Source organism: Mauremys reevesii, linkage group 22, assembly GCF_016161935.1.
Source record: "Mauremys reevesii isolate NIE-2019 linkage group 22, ASM1616193v1, whole genome shotgun sequence".
In the NCBI taxonomy this organism is placed as follows: Eukaryota; Metazoa; Chordata; order Testudines; family Geoemydidae; genus Mauremys; species Mauremys reevesii.
This window is the reverse complement of record NC_052644.1, coordinates 3,880,419-3,897,365: the sequence shown is the minus strand read 5'-3', so window position 1 is coordinate 3,897,365 and position 16,947 is coordinate 3,880,419. Positions and strand designations below refer to the sequence as shown.

The 16,947-nt window shown below is 58.2% G+C and overlaps 1 protein-coding gene across 3 annotated transcripts; it reads left to right on the top strand.

The window, feature by feature from the left end:
* The first annotated feature begins 4,128 nt into the window (after positions 1-4,128).
* Positions 4,129-13,723, top strand: LOC120388772 (transmembrane protein 229B-like). 3 transcript variants are annotated; one of them, XM_039510850.1, is made up of 3 exons: positions 4,129-4,155; positions 11,806-11,924; positions 12,647-13,723. In XM_039510850.1, the coding sequence occupies exon 3, from the start codon at positions 12,657-12,659 to the stop codon at positions 13,149-13,151; it is 495 nt and encodes a 164-aa protein (XP_039366784.1). In that variant the 5' UTR covers positions 4,129-4,155; positions 11,806-11,924; positions 12,647-12,656; the 3' UTR covers positions 13,152-13,723. The 3 variants fall into 3 exon arrangements, with proteins under 3 accessions (XP_039366784.1, XP_039366783.1, XP_039366785.1); XM_039510849.1 differs by lacking the exon at positions 4,129-4,155 and adding an exon at positions 4,166-4,214; XM_039510851.1 differs by lacking the exon at positions 4,129-4,155 and adding an exon at positions 11,612-11,692.
* Positions 13,724-16,947: the final 3,224 nt, after the last annotated feature.

Sequence of the window (16,947 nt, the reverse complement as noted above, 5' to 3'; positions counted from 1 at the left end):
ACTGCACAGATCTCCCAGGGTGCAATGTTCTGCCACCAGGCTCAATACATTCTGGGATTTCACTCACACAACTCTGTGGGATACTTACTGGAATTCTGGGACTTGGAGGGGTCAGACTCACAAACTCCCACAGTTCCTTTCCTGGTATCCCATACTTCATCTGAGTTCTTCTCCTGGATCCCCCAGGGGAACTTCTGTTATGCTGAAAGGTCTGAATGGCTGCCATAAAAGAGGGACTTTGACCTACAGACAATCACAGACACTAGTTAAAGCTGATGGGCACACTAACCACGCTTCTTTCAGGTTAAATGGAAGGAGCAATTAAGCCCCTTTATGGAGTGAGATAGCCGGAAATTATAGAAGCCACCACCCAAAGCAATCGGCCACATGGCAAAGATAAGTGGCGCTATTCCATTTGGGCAGAGGGGTTTCCCTGAGACTGACTACAAAAACAAGGGATGGGGGTGGGGGTTGATTCATTGCAGCTGCATGTGAGCCAGTAGCCAGCAAGATAAGCAGTTGTGAGCATCGTCCAAGAGGGACGGGAGCTTCTTGGGGCACAGGATGAGCTGGAGAGGCAGGTGTGGAAACTGGAAGTGAGGAAATTGCCTATTGTTGTCTGTTTGTTCTGCATTCAAGGAAACAGGACCATGGGTAGGTCCCTTGTAAATAAACAGGCTTGCAGCAAGGAATAGACCTGACTCATATCTTCAGATCCTCCTCCTACCGGAAACAGTCCAGCAAGGCCCCGAATATTGACCATCCACCAACTCTGGCCAACGCTTCTGTACGGCATCACAGCTAAAGGAGAGACACAGCAGAGGTGGCGTCTCATGCATTTCTGTGACGTTAGGAAGGGATGCTGCTGGCAAATGGACCCAAGGGACCCCACCCCCGCTCCACCAGCGAGTAGCCCCATCCTGAGTGGATCACACGGCCACGGCTCTCCCCTGCCTGGCGTTCGTTACAGCCGTGCCAAGTGGGTTTAAAGCACCAGTGCACGTATAAAGTTGCTGCCCTGCGTAAGCAGCTAACGCAGCTGCCACACTGGGAGGGAGGGGGTAAAACAGGACCGGGACCAGGCCACCTAGGAGCCTCCTGGAGCTAGACCAACGCAGGGAAGACCCTGCATGCACTCTGGGGCTGCTGGAACCCATGTGATGCCTTGCCACCTCCCTGGGGCTGCAGAGAGGAGCCGGCCAGAATCTCAGGGACTGGCTCATGGGCAGTCATGCCCAGCGGTTGAAGCTGGAGTCAGTAGCCAGAAATGGGAGCCCAGGCTCAGAACTGGAGTCAGAGCCAAAGTCAGGAATCGGAGGGTCGGGACCGGGTGACCCGGGGAAGACCAGGAGCAGATGCTTTGAGCAGCCACTGAACAGCTGAGGCTGGGTGGAAGAGCCGGGCTGCTGATTCCCACCAGATGGAGCAGGGTAGCCAACCAGGCGGCCACTATGGGCCAGCTGCGCTCGTTAGGTAGCCCGGAGACTGGCTCTGCGGCAGGCCCTGGTTCCTGACACCGAGCCTCCCGCCCCACCCGACGCTGGGATCTCTGCACCCCTGAAATTTCAGAGAGTTCCCGGCAGTTTGGCTCGGGCTCCCGCTGCCCTGTGCTACTTGGCAGCTTGCCCCACCCCCTTCCCTTCCCTTCCCCCCGGCCCTCCCTCCCTTTTCCTTCTCGGTCACTGATCCCCTCAGAACTCCGCCCAACCAAAAAACGATTGTGGCACGAACATGCCATTTGCTGCCCTCCTGTTGGTCTCTCTGATGGTGTGTTCGCCCCCTTTCTGGGTGCGTTTGGTCTATTTGGATCATACAGGGCAGGGCCCATCTGCTACCCTGCGCGTACAGCGCCCGACGCGTGACTGGGGGGCCTAGCTGCTTCCATAATTCACCCAAGAGCAAGGAAAATGTACAGCACCTAGCACAATTGGGGCCTAGTCTATGCACAAGGCTTCTAGGTGCTACCATAATACACCGAAGAGCAATGAAAATGCACAGCACCTCCCACAAGGGGGCCCCGCTACTGGCTGGTCCTTAGGCGCTACCGTAATAAACATGATTAATAGTGAATCTGATTAATAGTTAATCAGGGCTGTAGCGGGCTGTCTGTGGCCACTAGAGGGGGACAGAGCGCCATGCGGAGGGTGCTGCCCATGCGGGTCACCCAGGAAGGTTAATTTGGACAGCCCGGCAGATGTTCTCAGCGTTTGCTTGCAGCACGAGGCTGGAACGCAGGGTGCGGACGTCAGGCGTGGCCTGAGCGCCCCAGCTGCTTCCGTGGGAAGCCCCTGGAACGGTCTCTCTCCAAATTGTGTTTCCTTCAGAATAAAACCTAAGGGCCCTTTCCTACCCCCAGGCAAACAGCACCCACTTACCCTGGGGCCGGCTCAGCGCACATGAGCTCTCAACCGATCCCCGCGGTGACCAGGGGCGGCGCCAGACCCCAGCACGCCAAGCGCGTACTTGGGGCGGCACGCCGCGGGGGGCGCTCTGCCGGTCGCCGGGAGGGCGGCAGGCGGCTCCGGTGGACCTCCCGCAGGTGGGCCGCTTCGGTGGAGCCGTGGGACCAGCGGTCCCTCTGCAGGCACGCCTGCGGGGGTCCACCGGAGCCACGGGACCGGCGACCGGCAGAGCTCCCCCCGCAGCACGCCGCCCTGCTTGGGGCAGCGAAATGTCTAGAGCCGCCCGACGGTGACGACAAAGAGTCTCGAGGGAGCGGGAATGTTGACTTGGTGTGTACATGGGAGCAGCGCCCGGGCCCATCTAGCCCGGTATCCCGTCTCCGACGGTGCCCAGCCCCCAGACGCAACAGAGGAAGGGGCACGGACCCGTCACAGACAGACAGGGGATAACCGGCCCTCCCACCCCCACGAAGGGCTCAGCTTTGGCTCTAAAAGATTGGTTTAAGCCCTAAAGGAGGAGGTTTAATATCCCTGCCAAGATGTATGTTGTCATGAATTACGGCAATGGGAAAGAATGAAAGAAAAAGAGGGATGAGAAGAAAGAAAGACAGACAGAGAAAGGGAGGAACTGGAGAGGGGGGGCTGAGAAAGGGGGGATAGGAAGGGGGCTGAGAAAGGGGATAGGAAGGGGGCTGAGAAGGGGGCTGAGAAAGGGGATAGGAAGGGGGCTGAGAAGGGGGCTGAGAAAAGGGGATAGGAAGGGGGCTGAGAAGACAGACAGAGAAAGGGGGAACTGGAGAAGGGAGGGATAAGAAGGAGAGATAGGAAGGGGGCTGAGAAGGGGGCTGAGAAAGGGGATAGGAAGGGGGCTGAGAAGGGGATAGGAAGGGGGCTGAGAAGGGGATAGGAAGGGGGCTGAGAAGGGGGCTGAGAAGGGGATAGGAAGGGGGCTGAGAAGGGGATAGGAAGGGGCTGAGAAGGGGGCTGAGAAAGGGGATAGGAAGGGGGCTGAGAAGGGGCTGAGAAGGGGGCTGAGAAAGGGGGCTGAGAAAGGGGATAGGAAGGGGGCTGAGAAGGGGGCTGAGAAAGGGGATAGGAAGGGGGCTGAGAAGGGGGCTGAGAAAGGGGGACAGGAAGGGGCTGAGAAGGGGGATAGGAAGGGGGCTGAGAAGGGGATAGGAAGGGGGCTGAGAAGGGGCTGAGAAGGGGATAGGAAGGGGGCTGAGAAGGGGGCTGAGAAGGGGATAGGAAGGGGGCTGAGAAGGGGGCTGAGAAAGGGGATAGGAAGGGGGCTGAGAAGGGGGCTGAGAAGGGGGCTGAGAACAGGGGGATAGGAAGGGGGCTGAGAAGGGGGGCTGAGAAGGGGGGGATAGGAAGGGGGGCTGAGAAGGGGGGCTGAGAAGGGGGGGATAGGAAGGGGGGCTGAGAAGGGGGGGCTGAGAAAGGGGGGACAGGAAGGGGGCTGAGAACGGGGGGATAGGAAGGGGGGGGCTGAGAAGACAGACAGAGAAAGGGGGGAACTGGAGAAGGGGGGCTGAGAAGGGGGCTAAGAAGGGGGGGGCTGAGCAAAGAGGGGGGCAGGGCACAGCAAGGCGCAGGCGCAGACGCAGGGCCCCTGCGCTCGGGGCTGTCCCTCTTGCCTCTCCCAAGATGGCGGCGGAGGCGGGGCGCGGGGCCGCCCTGGGCGGGGCTTAGCGATGACGCCGCGCCGGCCGGTGTGGAGTCTCTTAAAGCGGCAAGCGCGCGCTGACAGGTGAGCGGCAGGTTCAGAGCAGGGAGCTGAGCCGGACTCCCGCGCGCCAGCCAGGCACGGTGAGCAGGGCTGTGCCCCGCCAGGCGGAAGGGGGCGCCAGGGGGCAGTGCCCCGCCAAGCGGAAGGGGGCACAATGGGGCAGGGGGCTGTGCCCCTCCAGGCGGAAGGGGGCGCCAGGGGGCAGTGCCCCGCCAGGCGGAAGGGGGCGCCAGGGGGCAGGGGGCAGTGCCCCGCCAGGCGGAAGGGGGCGCCAGGGGGCAGGGGGCAGTGCCCCGCCAGGCGGAAGGGGGCGCCAGGGGGCAGGGGGCAGTGCCCCGCCAGGCGGAAGGGGGCACAATGGGGCAGGGGGCAGTGCCCTGCCAGGCGGACGGGGGCGCCAGGGGGCAGGGGGCAGTGCCCCGCCAGGCGGACGGGGGCGCCAGGGGGCAGGGGGCAGTGCCCCGCCAGGTGGAAGGGGGCGGCAGGGGGCAGTGCCCCGCCAGGCGGAAGGAGGCGCCAGGGGGCAGGGGGCTGAGGATCGGGGCCATTTATCTCTGGAGAAAGTGCCAAGTGCCTGCCTTCTGTTCCCAGCACCGGGAGGAGAGTGGGGTCTAGTGGGTGTCAGGACTCCTGGGTTCTGTTCCCAGCTGTGCATTGATTGACCGTGCGACCGCCGGAGTTAGGACGAGGCAAATTATCAGATGCCACAATGATGGGTGGCCTTTTGAGTGCTCCCAGTGACTACCCCTTTTGTGCCTCGGTTTCCCTATCTGTAAAACTGCTGATGCTCCCCTCCTTGGAGGGCATCTGCAATGCGAACTGCTCTTTGCCAAGTGCTGCGAGGTCCCCCAAGAAAAGGGACGGTAGAAGGGAAAATCCACTCCTCAGCTTGGATGCTCCTTTGGGCCAAAGCTTCCCAGAGCGGGTCAGTGATTCGGGCTGCCCATCTTGGGCACTGAGCTCCCAAGGGTGCCCACTGAAGGGGGTGGCTGCTCAGCGCCCCTCCAAAACTGAGGTAGCCGGAATCAGAGGCCGCTAGAGAAAAGTCTTGAGAGACAGAGAATGCAAAGCTGGGCACGGGGGCAGAAGGGGAGACTTGGCTGGTTTTCACCTGTGCCCAACCCTCCCCTCTGCCAGACAAACAGACTCGAGTGGGGCTGGCACCGGCAGCGACGTTACTTCACACACTTGAATGTGAAGGACCAGCGGTGAGATCTCTTGCTTCCAAAGTGGCTGTTCCTTGCTCGTGGGTCTGAATCTGGTGGCTGGACTTTCTTGCCCCTGCTGTGAGATGCAGGCTCGGAGTTTGAGGCCTCCGAGGCATCACGCCCAGCAAAGCAGCTGTCCGGAGTCTGCACAGAAAGGCTGGAATGGAGAGAACTGCCCGAGCTCCTTGCTAGCGTGGGGCCGTGTAGCTGGTGGCATTAATCCGCCCTCCTGGCACCTGCAGTCAGGGAGCTCCAAAGTGCTACATGGATGCTAATGAACATGGCCTACCAGCAGGGGTGAGGGGAAGGAGTACCTGTAATGTACAGAGGGGGAAACTGAGGCAGAAAGAGAGAGCAGTGACATGACTGCCCCGGAGCCACCTACTGAGTCCAAGGTAGAGCTGGGGATAGAACCCAGAAGTCCTGAATCCCAGCCCTAACCACTAGACTCCCCTCCTCCCCCAGAGCTGGGGATAGAACCCAGTAGTCCTGACACCAGCCCCTCCTGCTGCTAATACGAGACGCTCTCCCTGTCCAGAAATGGGAATAGAACCCAGGTGTCCTGTCTCCCAGCCCTGGGCTTCTCCCATCCTATAGGAGCAGTTTGACTTCTGAAGGCACCCTGCAGTGATGTGATTTCTCTCCTTTAACACCCTTTTTCCTGCTCAGATCACAGCAAAATCAATGATCCTTGAGTTACGTTTCCTGTACGGCTCAGACATTTTGCTAGACCATGTGAGATTCCTAATATTCCCCTCCTGCCCCCTGGCCTTTCTACAGGCCCTTTCCTCTGACGCTCTCAATTTCCAGCTTGCCTCTTTGAGCCATTATAAGTCCCTTTCCTGCTCAGTGCCTCAGTTTCCCCATCAGTAGAATGGGTTTGATACGGCTTAACTACCTCCTACTGCAGCTGTAGGATGGGAGTAGGGTGTTTTGATCCTCTCCGCATGCCTCACCCATAATGAAACATTAAAAGGTGTTAAGCCTTTAATACAGGCTGGCTGGTATTTCCAAGGCCAGGAGGGATGGCTGTGATCGTCTGGTCTGACCTCGTGTCTAACAAGGCGTGGAAGGATTCCCTTTTTTTTATTGGCAAACGTCGGTGCAGGTCGATTTTGCCGCACGTGCCCAAACCAATGGGAAAAATATTTCTAGCGATCAAAATGGACAGGGTGACAAAGAAAGACGACTGCTGCGTGAGAACTGAGTATATTTTGGGCATGTTGACAGCTGGTGTTTTAATGCTCGTAAAGCTTTTAACTTATTTAATGACAGCAGAGGTTGAGAGTCAATAAGTCTGCCATAAGAACAGGCACACTGGGTCCGACCAAAGGTCCATGTAGCCCAGTATCCTGTCTCCCGACAGTGGCCAATGCCAGGTGCCCCAGAGGGAATGAACAGACCAGGGAATCATCAAGTGATCCATCCCCAGTCGCCCATTCCCAGCTTCTGGCAAACAGAGGCTGGGGACACCATCCCTGCCCAGCCTGGCTAATAGCCATTAATGGACTATCCTCCTGCCCCCCATCCCACTGTCTGATTTCCCACCCACCCCCGTAATTTCCCACAATTGTGAACATTTAAATTGATAACAATAGAAAAAAGGCTTTAAAATAGCCACCAATATTATCTGTTGAAATTATACAAGAAAGAAAAGTGGAATTCTGCCCAGGCCAGGGTACTTCCCCAAAGCAATTCCTGTTTGAACCAGGGCAGATCTTTCTGGGAAAAAATCCAATTTTCATCTAAAAATTGCCCATGCTGAGGCTAAAGGCTAGTCTGCCCTTGAAAGTGAGTTTGGATTCCCTTGAGTTTTCCCAGGATAAGCTACCTGGCACCCAGACACATAAGTTTCCCTGGTACCTCATTCCACGTTAATTAATCCCCATTGGAAGCAGCTTAATTCCCATTTGAAACTAGCAATAAGCCAGACCTAGAGATTGTCAGCTCCTTGGGGCAGGGACTGTTTGTCCTGTGAATGTACAGTGCCTGGCACCATGGGGACCTGGGCCATGATGAGTGCCTGGGCACTACCATAATATATCGAATAGCAATAAAAATGTGCAGTGCCTGGCACAGTGGGGCCTGGCCTATGACTGGGGCGCTTGGGTGTTACCATAATACACCTAATAGCAATAAAGGTATACTATACGCTCTTACCAGCTTTACCCGTTACTTTGGGGGATGCTCATTTATTAGGGTTACTGGGGGTTTTTTTTGGGGGGGGGGTGTCTGTATTTCTCTCAATATACTGCCTGTGTCACTTGTGTGCTCATGCGGAGCGCTACTTCTCCCTGCTGCAGGTCCCCTCCCAATGGAGCTATCCTGCAGGACCTCGGTTCCCCAGGGCTGGGTTCCTCCAGCCCCAGAGTCAGACGAACACACGCACATTAACAGAGCGTGTCTGAGAGAACCGGGTCAATCAGTACTACCAAGCTGACCCCTTTATATGCCCCTGGACTCAGCAGGCTGGGTCGAACAGCACTTTCAATCTGCCACCCTCGTATGTCCCAGGTTCAGCACGTCCCTATCCCCACTTTCACATTACAGTTGTTCTGGTAGTAACCCACCTGATGAGCAAACCCCACAGGATTTTCGGGCGCTGCAGGGATCTTTTAGCTTAGGTACGAGGAGCGATGCTGCAGAGCGAATGAGGAAAGGTGGGATTTGGCTCAAAACAAAACACAGACTATTCCCCTGCTGACAGAGATCAAGCTTGGGAGATTTCGGGGTGACGGGCGTGTGACATTGTGCAGTCTATATGGTTTTATAAAAATTTAATAATAAGTGAATATAATGTAACTGAGATGCTTCATGCGGTTGTAAGGTATCATTACAAAGCTTATAATCTACTGAGTGTGCTCATCCTGTTTGTATGAACGTACCGCTCTTGTATCTGAAACTAGAAATATGAAATATAACTCTGACGGCCTATTGTAATTATGCAAAGTGTGGGCCATTAGTGGTGGTTTGGAATCTTGATGACTCCCATTAACCAGGACAATTGACTGCAGATGGCTCTGTTTTACCTGTCCGTCTTCCTGCGTATGTGTGTGCTGGCAAGTGGGTAATGGAGTCTTGCAGTGACATGTGATCATGTCACCTGAACTGGACTCCATCTTTAACCTGGTGTCTTCCCATTGAGAAGGAGGGGGTGGGAACTCACAGAGGGACAAAAGGATTCCCGCCTTATGCAAAAGATATATAAAGGGGTGGAAGAGAGCAAAGAGGGAGAGGAGCCATCATGAAGAATCCCCTAGCTACCACCTGAGCTGGGACAAGAGCTGTAACAGGGGAAAGAATTGTGCCTGAGGGTGAGATTATCTGAATTCAGTTTGATTAGACATAGATTTGCGCGTTTTATTTTATTTGCTTGGTGACTTACTTTGTTCTGTCTGTTACTGCTTGGAACCACTTAAATCCTACTTTCTCTATTTAATAAACTCATTTTTTACTTATTAATTAACTCAGAGTATGTGTTAATACCCGGGGGAGCAAACAGCTGTGCATCTCTCTCTATCAGTGTTACAGAGGGTGAACAATTTATGAGTTTACCCTGCATAAGCTTTATACAGGGTAAAACGGATTTGTTTGGGTTTAGACCCCATTGGGAGTTGGGCATCTGGGTGTTAAAGACAAGCACCCTTCTGTGAGCTGTTTTCAGGGAAACCTGCAGCTTTGGGGCCGGTAATTCAGACTCTGGGTCTTTGTTGGAGCAGACGGGAGTGTCTGGCTCAGCAAGACAGGGTGCCGGAGTCCTGAGCTGGCAGGGAAAACAGGAGCATAGGTAGTCTTGGCACATCAGTTGGCAGCTCCCAAGGGGGTTTCTGTGATCCAACCCGTCACAGGGTGAACTTACAAACAAGCTGTTCTGCAAGGACCCAGGACGCAAAGCCTCATGATTTAACAAAATGCTTCCACCTCTGGGGTGGAGCGTGGTGGCTGACGGATGGTGAAGCTGCGCAAGGATTTAAGATGTGATGTGCAGAAGAAAGGCATCCTCGGTGGACCTTAGCAGAGGGGTTGGGGATTTTGAGAAGGCAGGATGGAATTCGGATGCCGGAATCTTTCTCCTTTGGGGAGGAAAGTGGCTTGGAAGATGCTATGACTCCATGATTCATTTAGGTTGGCTTAACCACGTCGCTCAGCGGTGTGAAGCACTCTGACGCTGTTGCCTGGAGTTCACAACCCCTCAACCCGCTCCCCCCTCCCCAAATCCCCAGCGTGTTTTGAATACGCTACCCTTCCTGCTAGCCCACCTTTGCAACCAGACAGGTCTGGCTCCACCTACCACTACTCAGCCAGAAAAGTCCTAGATTGGATGGCGGAAGCCCAGCTATGGAGTCACTGCATGTTTATTCGGATCTTGCAAAGGAGATGCAGGATGCCGGGCGACGGGGAAGGAGCTGTGGCCATCCTACCAAAAGGCAAAGCAGACCAGTGGAAAATGCCTCCCACACCTGCGGCTACTGTGCGGCGCCGCGTGCCGTGGGTATATTAAAGACCTCATCAAGGTCTGTCTACATGGCATTGTAAACCCAGATCTGCGGGACCCGGGCTTGTGGACGTGGGGTTTTCCAAGCCCGCTCGTGAGCGTCCGCACTGTGTCGTTTACAGCCGTTGAATCCGGGATCTCACGGCCGTTGTAACGCGTCCGTACGGCACTACGCAGCCCTTCTGCCGTGGGGCTGCGGCTTGCGCTGGGTCCGCAGTACAAAATGACGGCTTGGATCCGCGTCACCAGGGTCCTAGGACATGGGTCCTGTGTGCTTGCTGGCTCAAGTCAGGCTGATTTGGGTGTGGACTAGGGTGACCAGACAGCAAATGTGACAAATCGGGACGGGGGTGGGGGGTAATAGGAGCCTATGTAAGAAAAAGACCCAAAAATCGGGACTGTCCCTGTACAATCAGGACATCCGGTCACCCCAGTGTGGGCGGAACAGGGCTTGGGCTCAACCCTGAGGCAGCGCCGGGGCTTAGTGCATGGTGCAGACGTCCTCTCTGAAAGGTGACAAAGCCAGCAAGGTGACTTGATCGTGGTGCCTAAGACCATGGTTCTCGGCCCCTAGGCTGCTTGCAGCCCATGGGACATTCTCAGGGCCATAAACCAGTATATATAGTGTGTGGCCACAGCTCACATTACACAGAGAGAGCTGCATGTGCGGCCTGCAATGGTCAGTAGGTGGAGAACCACCGATCTAAGACCTTCGCAGGAAGAAGATTCCAGGTACTAACAGGATCTTTAATCTAGAGGAGAAAGGCCGAATAAGAAGTGTAAAGCTGGACAGATTCAAACTGGAAACCGGGCACCAATTTTTAACCACGCAGGGGACTAACCAAGGGAACCAACTCCCCAGGGCAGTGGTGGATTCTCCCTTCTCTTGATGGCTTCAAATCAAGGGGTTACCCAGGAGTCAGACTCGCCGATCTGACCTTTAAACTCCATGACTTCCTTGGGCACCTGTTGGAGGAGCTGGTTTTTCCTCTGCCGCCTCTCAGCGGCGCCCGCCCGGGATTAGGCGGCGATTAGCCGGGTAGGTAATTAAAACACAACCCCACTCAGGATTTTGCTGGGGGCGGATGCTGTCTCTTTTGGCTCGGATCGGCTCCTCCCGATATTAGCAGCTAATCCGGGACGCTGGGCACTGTGAGTCACCTGATCGCTCGGGCAGATCCGCCCCCCAGGCAGTTAAGCAATAAGCCACGTCCGGAGGTTTTGTTATTGAATATGGTGGTGCCAGGGCCAGCCCCACTGGGGATGTGCCTTGCAGACAGGGGAGGGGGGAAGACCCCATTTTTGCTCCTCTGCTCTCTCTCGCTGGTGATCTGCCCTGGCTCCCTGACCTTGGGTGAAGTCAATGGGCCAGATTCCTGCTCACGCTCAGACCCCGCCTCGGCCCTGCGGTGGGGTGGGAACGGGCCCCTCAGCACTCCCCCAGGCTGGCGTGCAAGGGGTGTAAGTGGCTGGGGCGGAGCAGAGGCCTGGCCGGAGCGCACTGCGCTGTGTGGGGCTGGTCTCTGCCCCCCCCAAGACCCCGTAGGGGGTGGATCGGGGGCGAGGCCAGAGCCGCGCATGGCGGCGATCCTCCATTCCGCCCCCTTGCCCTCCACCGGGGAAAGATTCAGAGTCCGTCTGGGTCTCGCAGCGGACGCGTGGATGGGCTGGTCTACACAAGAAAAATCCATCGAGCCAGCTGCGGTGCTCAGGGGTGTGAAACACACACGCACGCACACCCCCACACCCCCCCCGAGCGATCAAGTTAAGCCGACCCAAGCCCCGGTGTAGACAGCGCTAAGAATTCCGGCGTCAGTTGTGTCTACACGGCAGTGGGGCAGCCGTAGTGTTTCAGGTGTGGACGAGCCCTTGGGGCAGCTGATGTCTAGATCATGGGGTAGGCGGGGTCTAGGATGCGTGTTGTGATTTAAAAAAAATTTTTTTTCTGTGTTTACCCTTTGTTTCCAGCCTTTCTGCCGGCTGCCCTTTGAATCGCTGCTCTTTGGTGAATAAACAGATCCTCGCGTTCTCTACAAGCCAATCTAAGTGCCGGGGGTGGAGCAGAGCCCTGGTCCAAGGCGGAACGGGTACGCTGGGAGTGTCCTGCACCTTTAGAGTTGGGAATTGGGGGAGTGGACCAGGGGCTGGGCGATGTAGGGAGGTGCCTGGAGGACTTGGGAGTGTGTGGGGGGCTATGAGGGGGGGTCGGCGTTTGCCGATGGTGAACCTGCAAAGGGAGAGTGAAGCCGGAAGGCAGAGCTTGCGTGGCAGACGCTGGTAGCGGTGGAAGACTGACCTCAGCTTCCTCCTGCTGATGCCAGGGGTAGCGAAGTGCCTTGCAAGCTTGGGTGCCCCCACAGAAGCATCACCCACATCTCTACCCCTAGCTAACCCCCTGCTGAGGTTGGCACAGCCCTGGTACCCTGCTCACACACCTGCTTCCCCCCCCCCCACTTTCACTAGCAGCCTGAGACTGCGCGTGGCAAATCTTATCGCCGAACGGGCCTGCTCTAACCACTAGACACCACTCCCCTCCCACAGCTGGGAAAAGAACCCAGGAGTCCTGGCTCTCAAGCCCTCTGCTCTAACCACTAGGACCCTCTCCCTTCTCAGCGCTGGGAATGGAACCCAGGAGTCCTGAACGCCCCTCCCTGCTCTAACTCCTAGCTCCCACTCACTGTCGCTGGAGCACTCTGGCTCTGTGTAGGTTCCCTAGGATCCGAGTCCCTCCAGCCCATATGTCCCTCTGTTGCCCTTCCCAGCGGTGCCACCTCACTAATGCACCCCCCCTATGTGCCACTGCCCACAGATCCCGCGCCATGGGCGGCCGGGCCGAGCCCCTGAGCCCCCTGACCCGCTGGTACATCTACGCCATCCACGGCTACTTCTGCGAGGTGATGTTCACGGCCACCTGGGCCTTCGTGGCCGAGCGGGACTGGAAGTTCCAGGGCGTCACCAGCGTCTGGGCCCTGTTCATCTACGGCACGTCCAGCCTGGTGCTGGAGCGGATGTACCTGCGGCTGCAGGGCCGCTGCCCCCTGCTGAGCCGCTGCCTGTGTTACACCCTCTGGATCTACCTGTGGGAGTTCGCCACCGGCTACCTGCTGCGCCGGTTCGACGCCTGCCCCTGGGACTACAGCCACTTCCGCTACCACCTCATGGGGCTGGTGACGCTGGAGTACGCCCTCTTCTGGTTCCTGGGCTCCCTGCTGCTGGAGAAGCTGATCATCGGGAACACCCTGCGGTTGCGGCTGGAGGGGCCCGGCCCCACGGCGGCCCCCGCCGGCCGCTTCGCACCCCGCAAGGACGCCTGAGCACCTCCCGGGCTGGGCCGCCTGCCCCTCTCCGGACTGTCCTGCCGCAGCTCCCGGCGCGGCCTGACGCTAGCCACGGGGGCGGCTTTGCGTGGGGGGTGGCCGGGCGGTGCGGGGCGAAGCTCTGATCCTCCCGTCCTCCCCGCCCCCGAGACCCTCCTGTTCCCCCGCCGACTCCTGCTGGGGGGATCCATCCCCTGGTGCTAATGCAGGGAGATTCCCCGGGGACTCGTCCGCCAGGACGTACCCTGGGCCCAGTTCTCAGCCCCCCACTCCTGCATCCCTGGGCGTGGCGGCAGGAATGGGGGGCAGGTGGCTTTTAGCCCCTGTTGGTGCCCCCCCCCCGTTCTGCGCCCTGCAGCTGGGGTCAGCTGTGTTTCTGCCTGACGCATCATAGAAGGCAGCACATCGGTCCTGGGTATAAAAAGGGATGGAGCAACCTTGGGGCTGATCTGAATGACTCTCTGCCCCCTACGGGCCCTGGGGGGCAGAGAGTAGCCACCAGCCACGCCCTAGATCCCCCCCCAGACACAGCGGAGGACTGTGCTCCACACCAGGTGGAAAGACTCTCTCTTTAGGGGGTGGAAATCTCAGAGGCAGGGGGGCTCTGTCCCCCCACCAGGGCTGCATAAAGGACTCTTGGCCTAATTAATCTTTGCCACCCCCTCTCTCGGGAGGGGGAGAAAACTGCTCTTCTCAGGTGTCGCTGCCAGGGTGACCAGATGTCCTGATTTTATAGGGACAGTCCTGATTTTTGGGTCTTTTTCGTATATAGGCTCCTATTACCCCCCCACCCCCTGTCCCGATTGGTCACACTTGCTGCCTGGTCACCCTAGTCGCTGCTGGCAGCCGGGGTCCCCTTTTGCTGCCAGCTGGTTCTCATGATCATGGCTCTGTGAGGGCCACAGCCGCCCCACAACGCAGGGCTGGGCCGGGGTGCTATTCGCTCAGGTGCTGGGGACGCAGCCTGTCATTAAAAAGTTCTTTTGTTCCTCTGTTATTGCCGAGTGACCGATCAGTGATGAACGCAACTTCCTCAATCGTCTCCTGACCCTGGCCCCACCCTGAAAACCAATTATTCCGCCCCCCTGCACCAGCACCAGGCCCGGGGCAGAGCGCACAGACAGGGTGAGGAGCTCCCAAACAGGATCTGCCGCAGATTGACAGGGTAAACAGACGCTGGCAGGCTCAGCTCCCACCCACCCGGTCGCGGGAGGAATTTGTGGCTGGGATGAGCTGGGTGGAGAAGAGAGACAAATGACCCCCTTTGAAGGCAGCCCAATTTGGCAGGGAGGTGGGAAGCCAGCTAAGGGGAGCAGGGATGGGCTCTGATCGGTGAGTTGCATTATGGTGGTAGCTGCGGGCCTTGAGGGAGAAGGGCACTCCATTGTGCCAGGCGCTGCCCAGACCAAGACCGAGATCAGGGCCCCATTGCACTGGATGCTGCCCAGACCCCGAGTCAGGTCAGGGCCCCCCAGTGTGCCAGGCGTGGGGCAGAGCGAGAGACAGTGCCATCCCCGAAGTGCTTCCAGAGTCAAGAGACCAAGGCAGGGGTCTCATCCCCACAGCCCCTACTGCAGGAACCACCGCACAGAGGGATGCGAAGGTCACACTGGGAGGCTGCAGCAGACCAGGGAATAAAAACCTCGGCTCCTGAGGCCCTGCCAGTGCTTTACGGAGAAGGCCGCCCTGCCTCGGGTTAGGTCAACGCTGGGACAGCTCATGATCTGAGCACCGATGACCCGGGGCTTTTGGGAGAGGGGTGAGGCTGGTTCTGGTAACCACCCTTTTGCAATCCCCCAACCTACGTGAAATTTGGCCATGTGTTTGCAGTGAACCAAGCCATGCCCACCGTGCAGGGTGCAGCCCAGTGGGGGCGGCAGATGGCGTGGGGGTGGGCACACCTTCGACCCAGCTGAGGCCGGAAGGCATTGGGCAATAAGAGGATTTTGTGCTGAGTCGGACCTGCACAGCTGAAGCAGGCTACGGCAAGAATGAGCCCCCTCCAAGCCGCTGTAATGGCTGGGGAAACTGAGGCACAGAGTCCACGTGTGATTTGCATAGGCCGCCTACCCTGCCTCTTTCACCATCGCTACCCTCAGCCCCTTTCCCTATACGGATGCAGCTGCTGAAGCCAGGGGACGGGACACCGGGCTAGATGGGCCCGTTGGGCTGACGCGGAGCAGTGGGGATGGGATACCAGGTTAGATGGGCCTGTTGGGCTGATGCGGAGCAGGGGGGACGGGATACCGGGTTAGATGGGCCCGTTGGGCTGACGCGGAGCAGGGGGATGGGATACCGGGTTAGATGGGCCCGTTGGGCTGACGCGGAGCAGGGGGGACGGGATACCGGGTTAGATGGGCCCGTTGGGCTGACGCGGAGCAGGGGGGACGGGATACCGGGTTAGATGGGCCCGTTGGGCTGACGCGGAGCAGGGGGGACGGGATACCGGGTTAGATGGGCCCGTTGGGCTGACGCGGAGCAGGGGGGACGGGATACCGGGTTAGATGGGCCCGTTGGGCTGACGCGGAGCAGGGGGGACGGGATACCGGGTTAGATGGGCCCGCTGGGCTGACGCGGAGCAGGGGGATGGGATACCGGGTTAGATGGGCCCGTTGGGCTGACGCGGAGCAGGGGATGGGATACCGGGTTAGATGGGCCCGTTGGGCTGCGCGGAGCAGGGGGGATGGGATACCGGGTTAGATGGGCACGTTGGGCTGACGCGGAGCAGGGGGGACGGGATACCGGGTTAGATGGGCCTGTTGGGCTGACGCGGAGCAGGGGGGATGGGATACCAGGCTGGATGGGCCCGTTGGGCTGACGCGGAGCAGGGGGGACGGGATACCGGGTTAGATGGGCCCGTTGGGCTGACGCGGAGCAGGGGGGACGGGATACCAGGCTGGATGGGCCCATTGGGCTGACGCGGAGCTGGGGGGGACGGGATACCAGGCTGGATGGGCCCGTTGGGCTGACGCGGAGCAGGGGGGACGGGATACCAGGCTGGATGGGCCCGTTGGGCTGACAGGGAGCAGGGGGGGACGGGATAACAGGTTAGATGGGCCCGTTGGGCTGATCCTCCTACTCCAATCCCACGGCCAGGAGTGGGGAGCAGGTTTCTGGAGTATTTTTCATGCCTGTCTGGGGCTCTCAAGTGCTGCTGTAATACACCTAATAATCACGAACGGTTCTTTCCTCTTTCACCCAACAATTATGTTTCATAACTTGTTTATCTGAGGAGGCGACCTGGCCGTTCAGCTGGGGCAAACAGGATGCGACGGCTTACAGGTGTCTGTCCCCGTACCCAGCCCTGGTGTCTGAAATCAGCGTGAGTCACGGCGGCTGCGATCTTGTACATCCCTTTAATGATACTTTGCCCTTTCCGCAAGAACTGTCCCCTGAAGATCCCAAAGCCCTTTACGCCCATCCATTAATTTAACCCCGACAGCTCGTCCTGGGACGTTAGGTCAGAATCATTGACCCCATCCTACAGGTGGGGAAACTGAGGCATAGGGAAGTTCAGGCCGTTGCGGAGCCAGGAATGGAACCCAGGAGTCCTGATTTCCCAGGCCCCTGCTGTCACCAATGGAAGCCCAGCTGAGCTTGTCCATGAAAGCTCCCCCCCAAGCTGTGTGGAGAACAGGGCTCTCTACCACGCCCCCCTCCATCGACCTGATCTCACCCCACACCCCATTCAGAGACAGGGCAGCCCAGCGGTGTCTCCAGATCTGGACCGTAGCCTCTCCGCTGAGACAGGACGGGGCTCCCCAAACACAGGTGCAAACACGCCTTTGCAGCG

What these genes read in the sequence shown, in the direction of transcription:
- LOC120388772 (XM_039510850.1), top strand. Translation starts at nt 12,657, where the DNA reads ATGGGCGGCCGGGCCGAGCCCCTGAGCCCCCTGACCCGCTGGTACATC.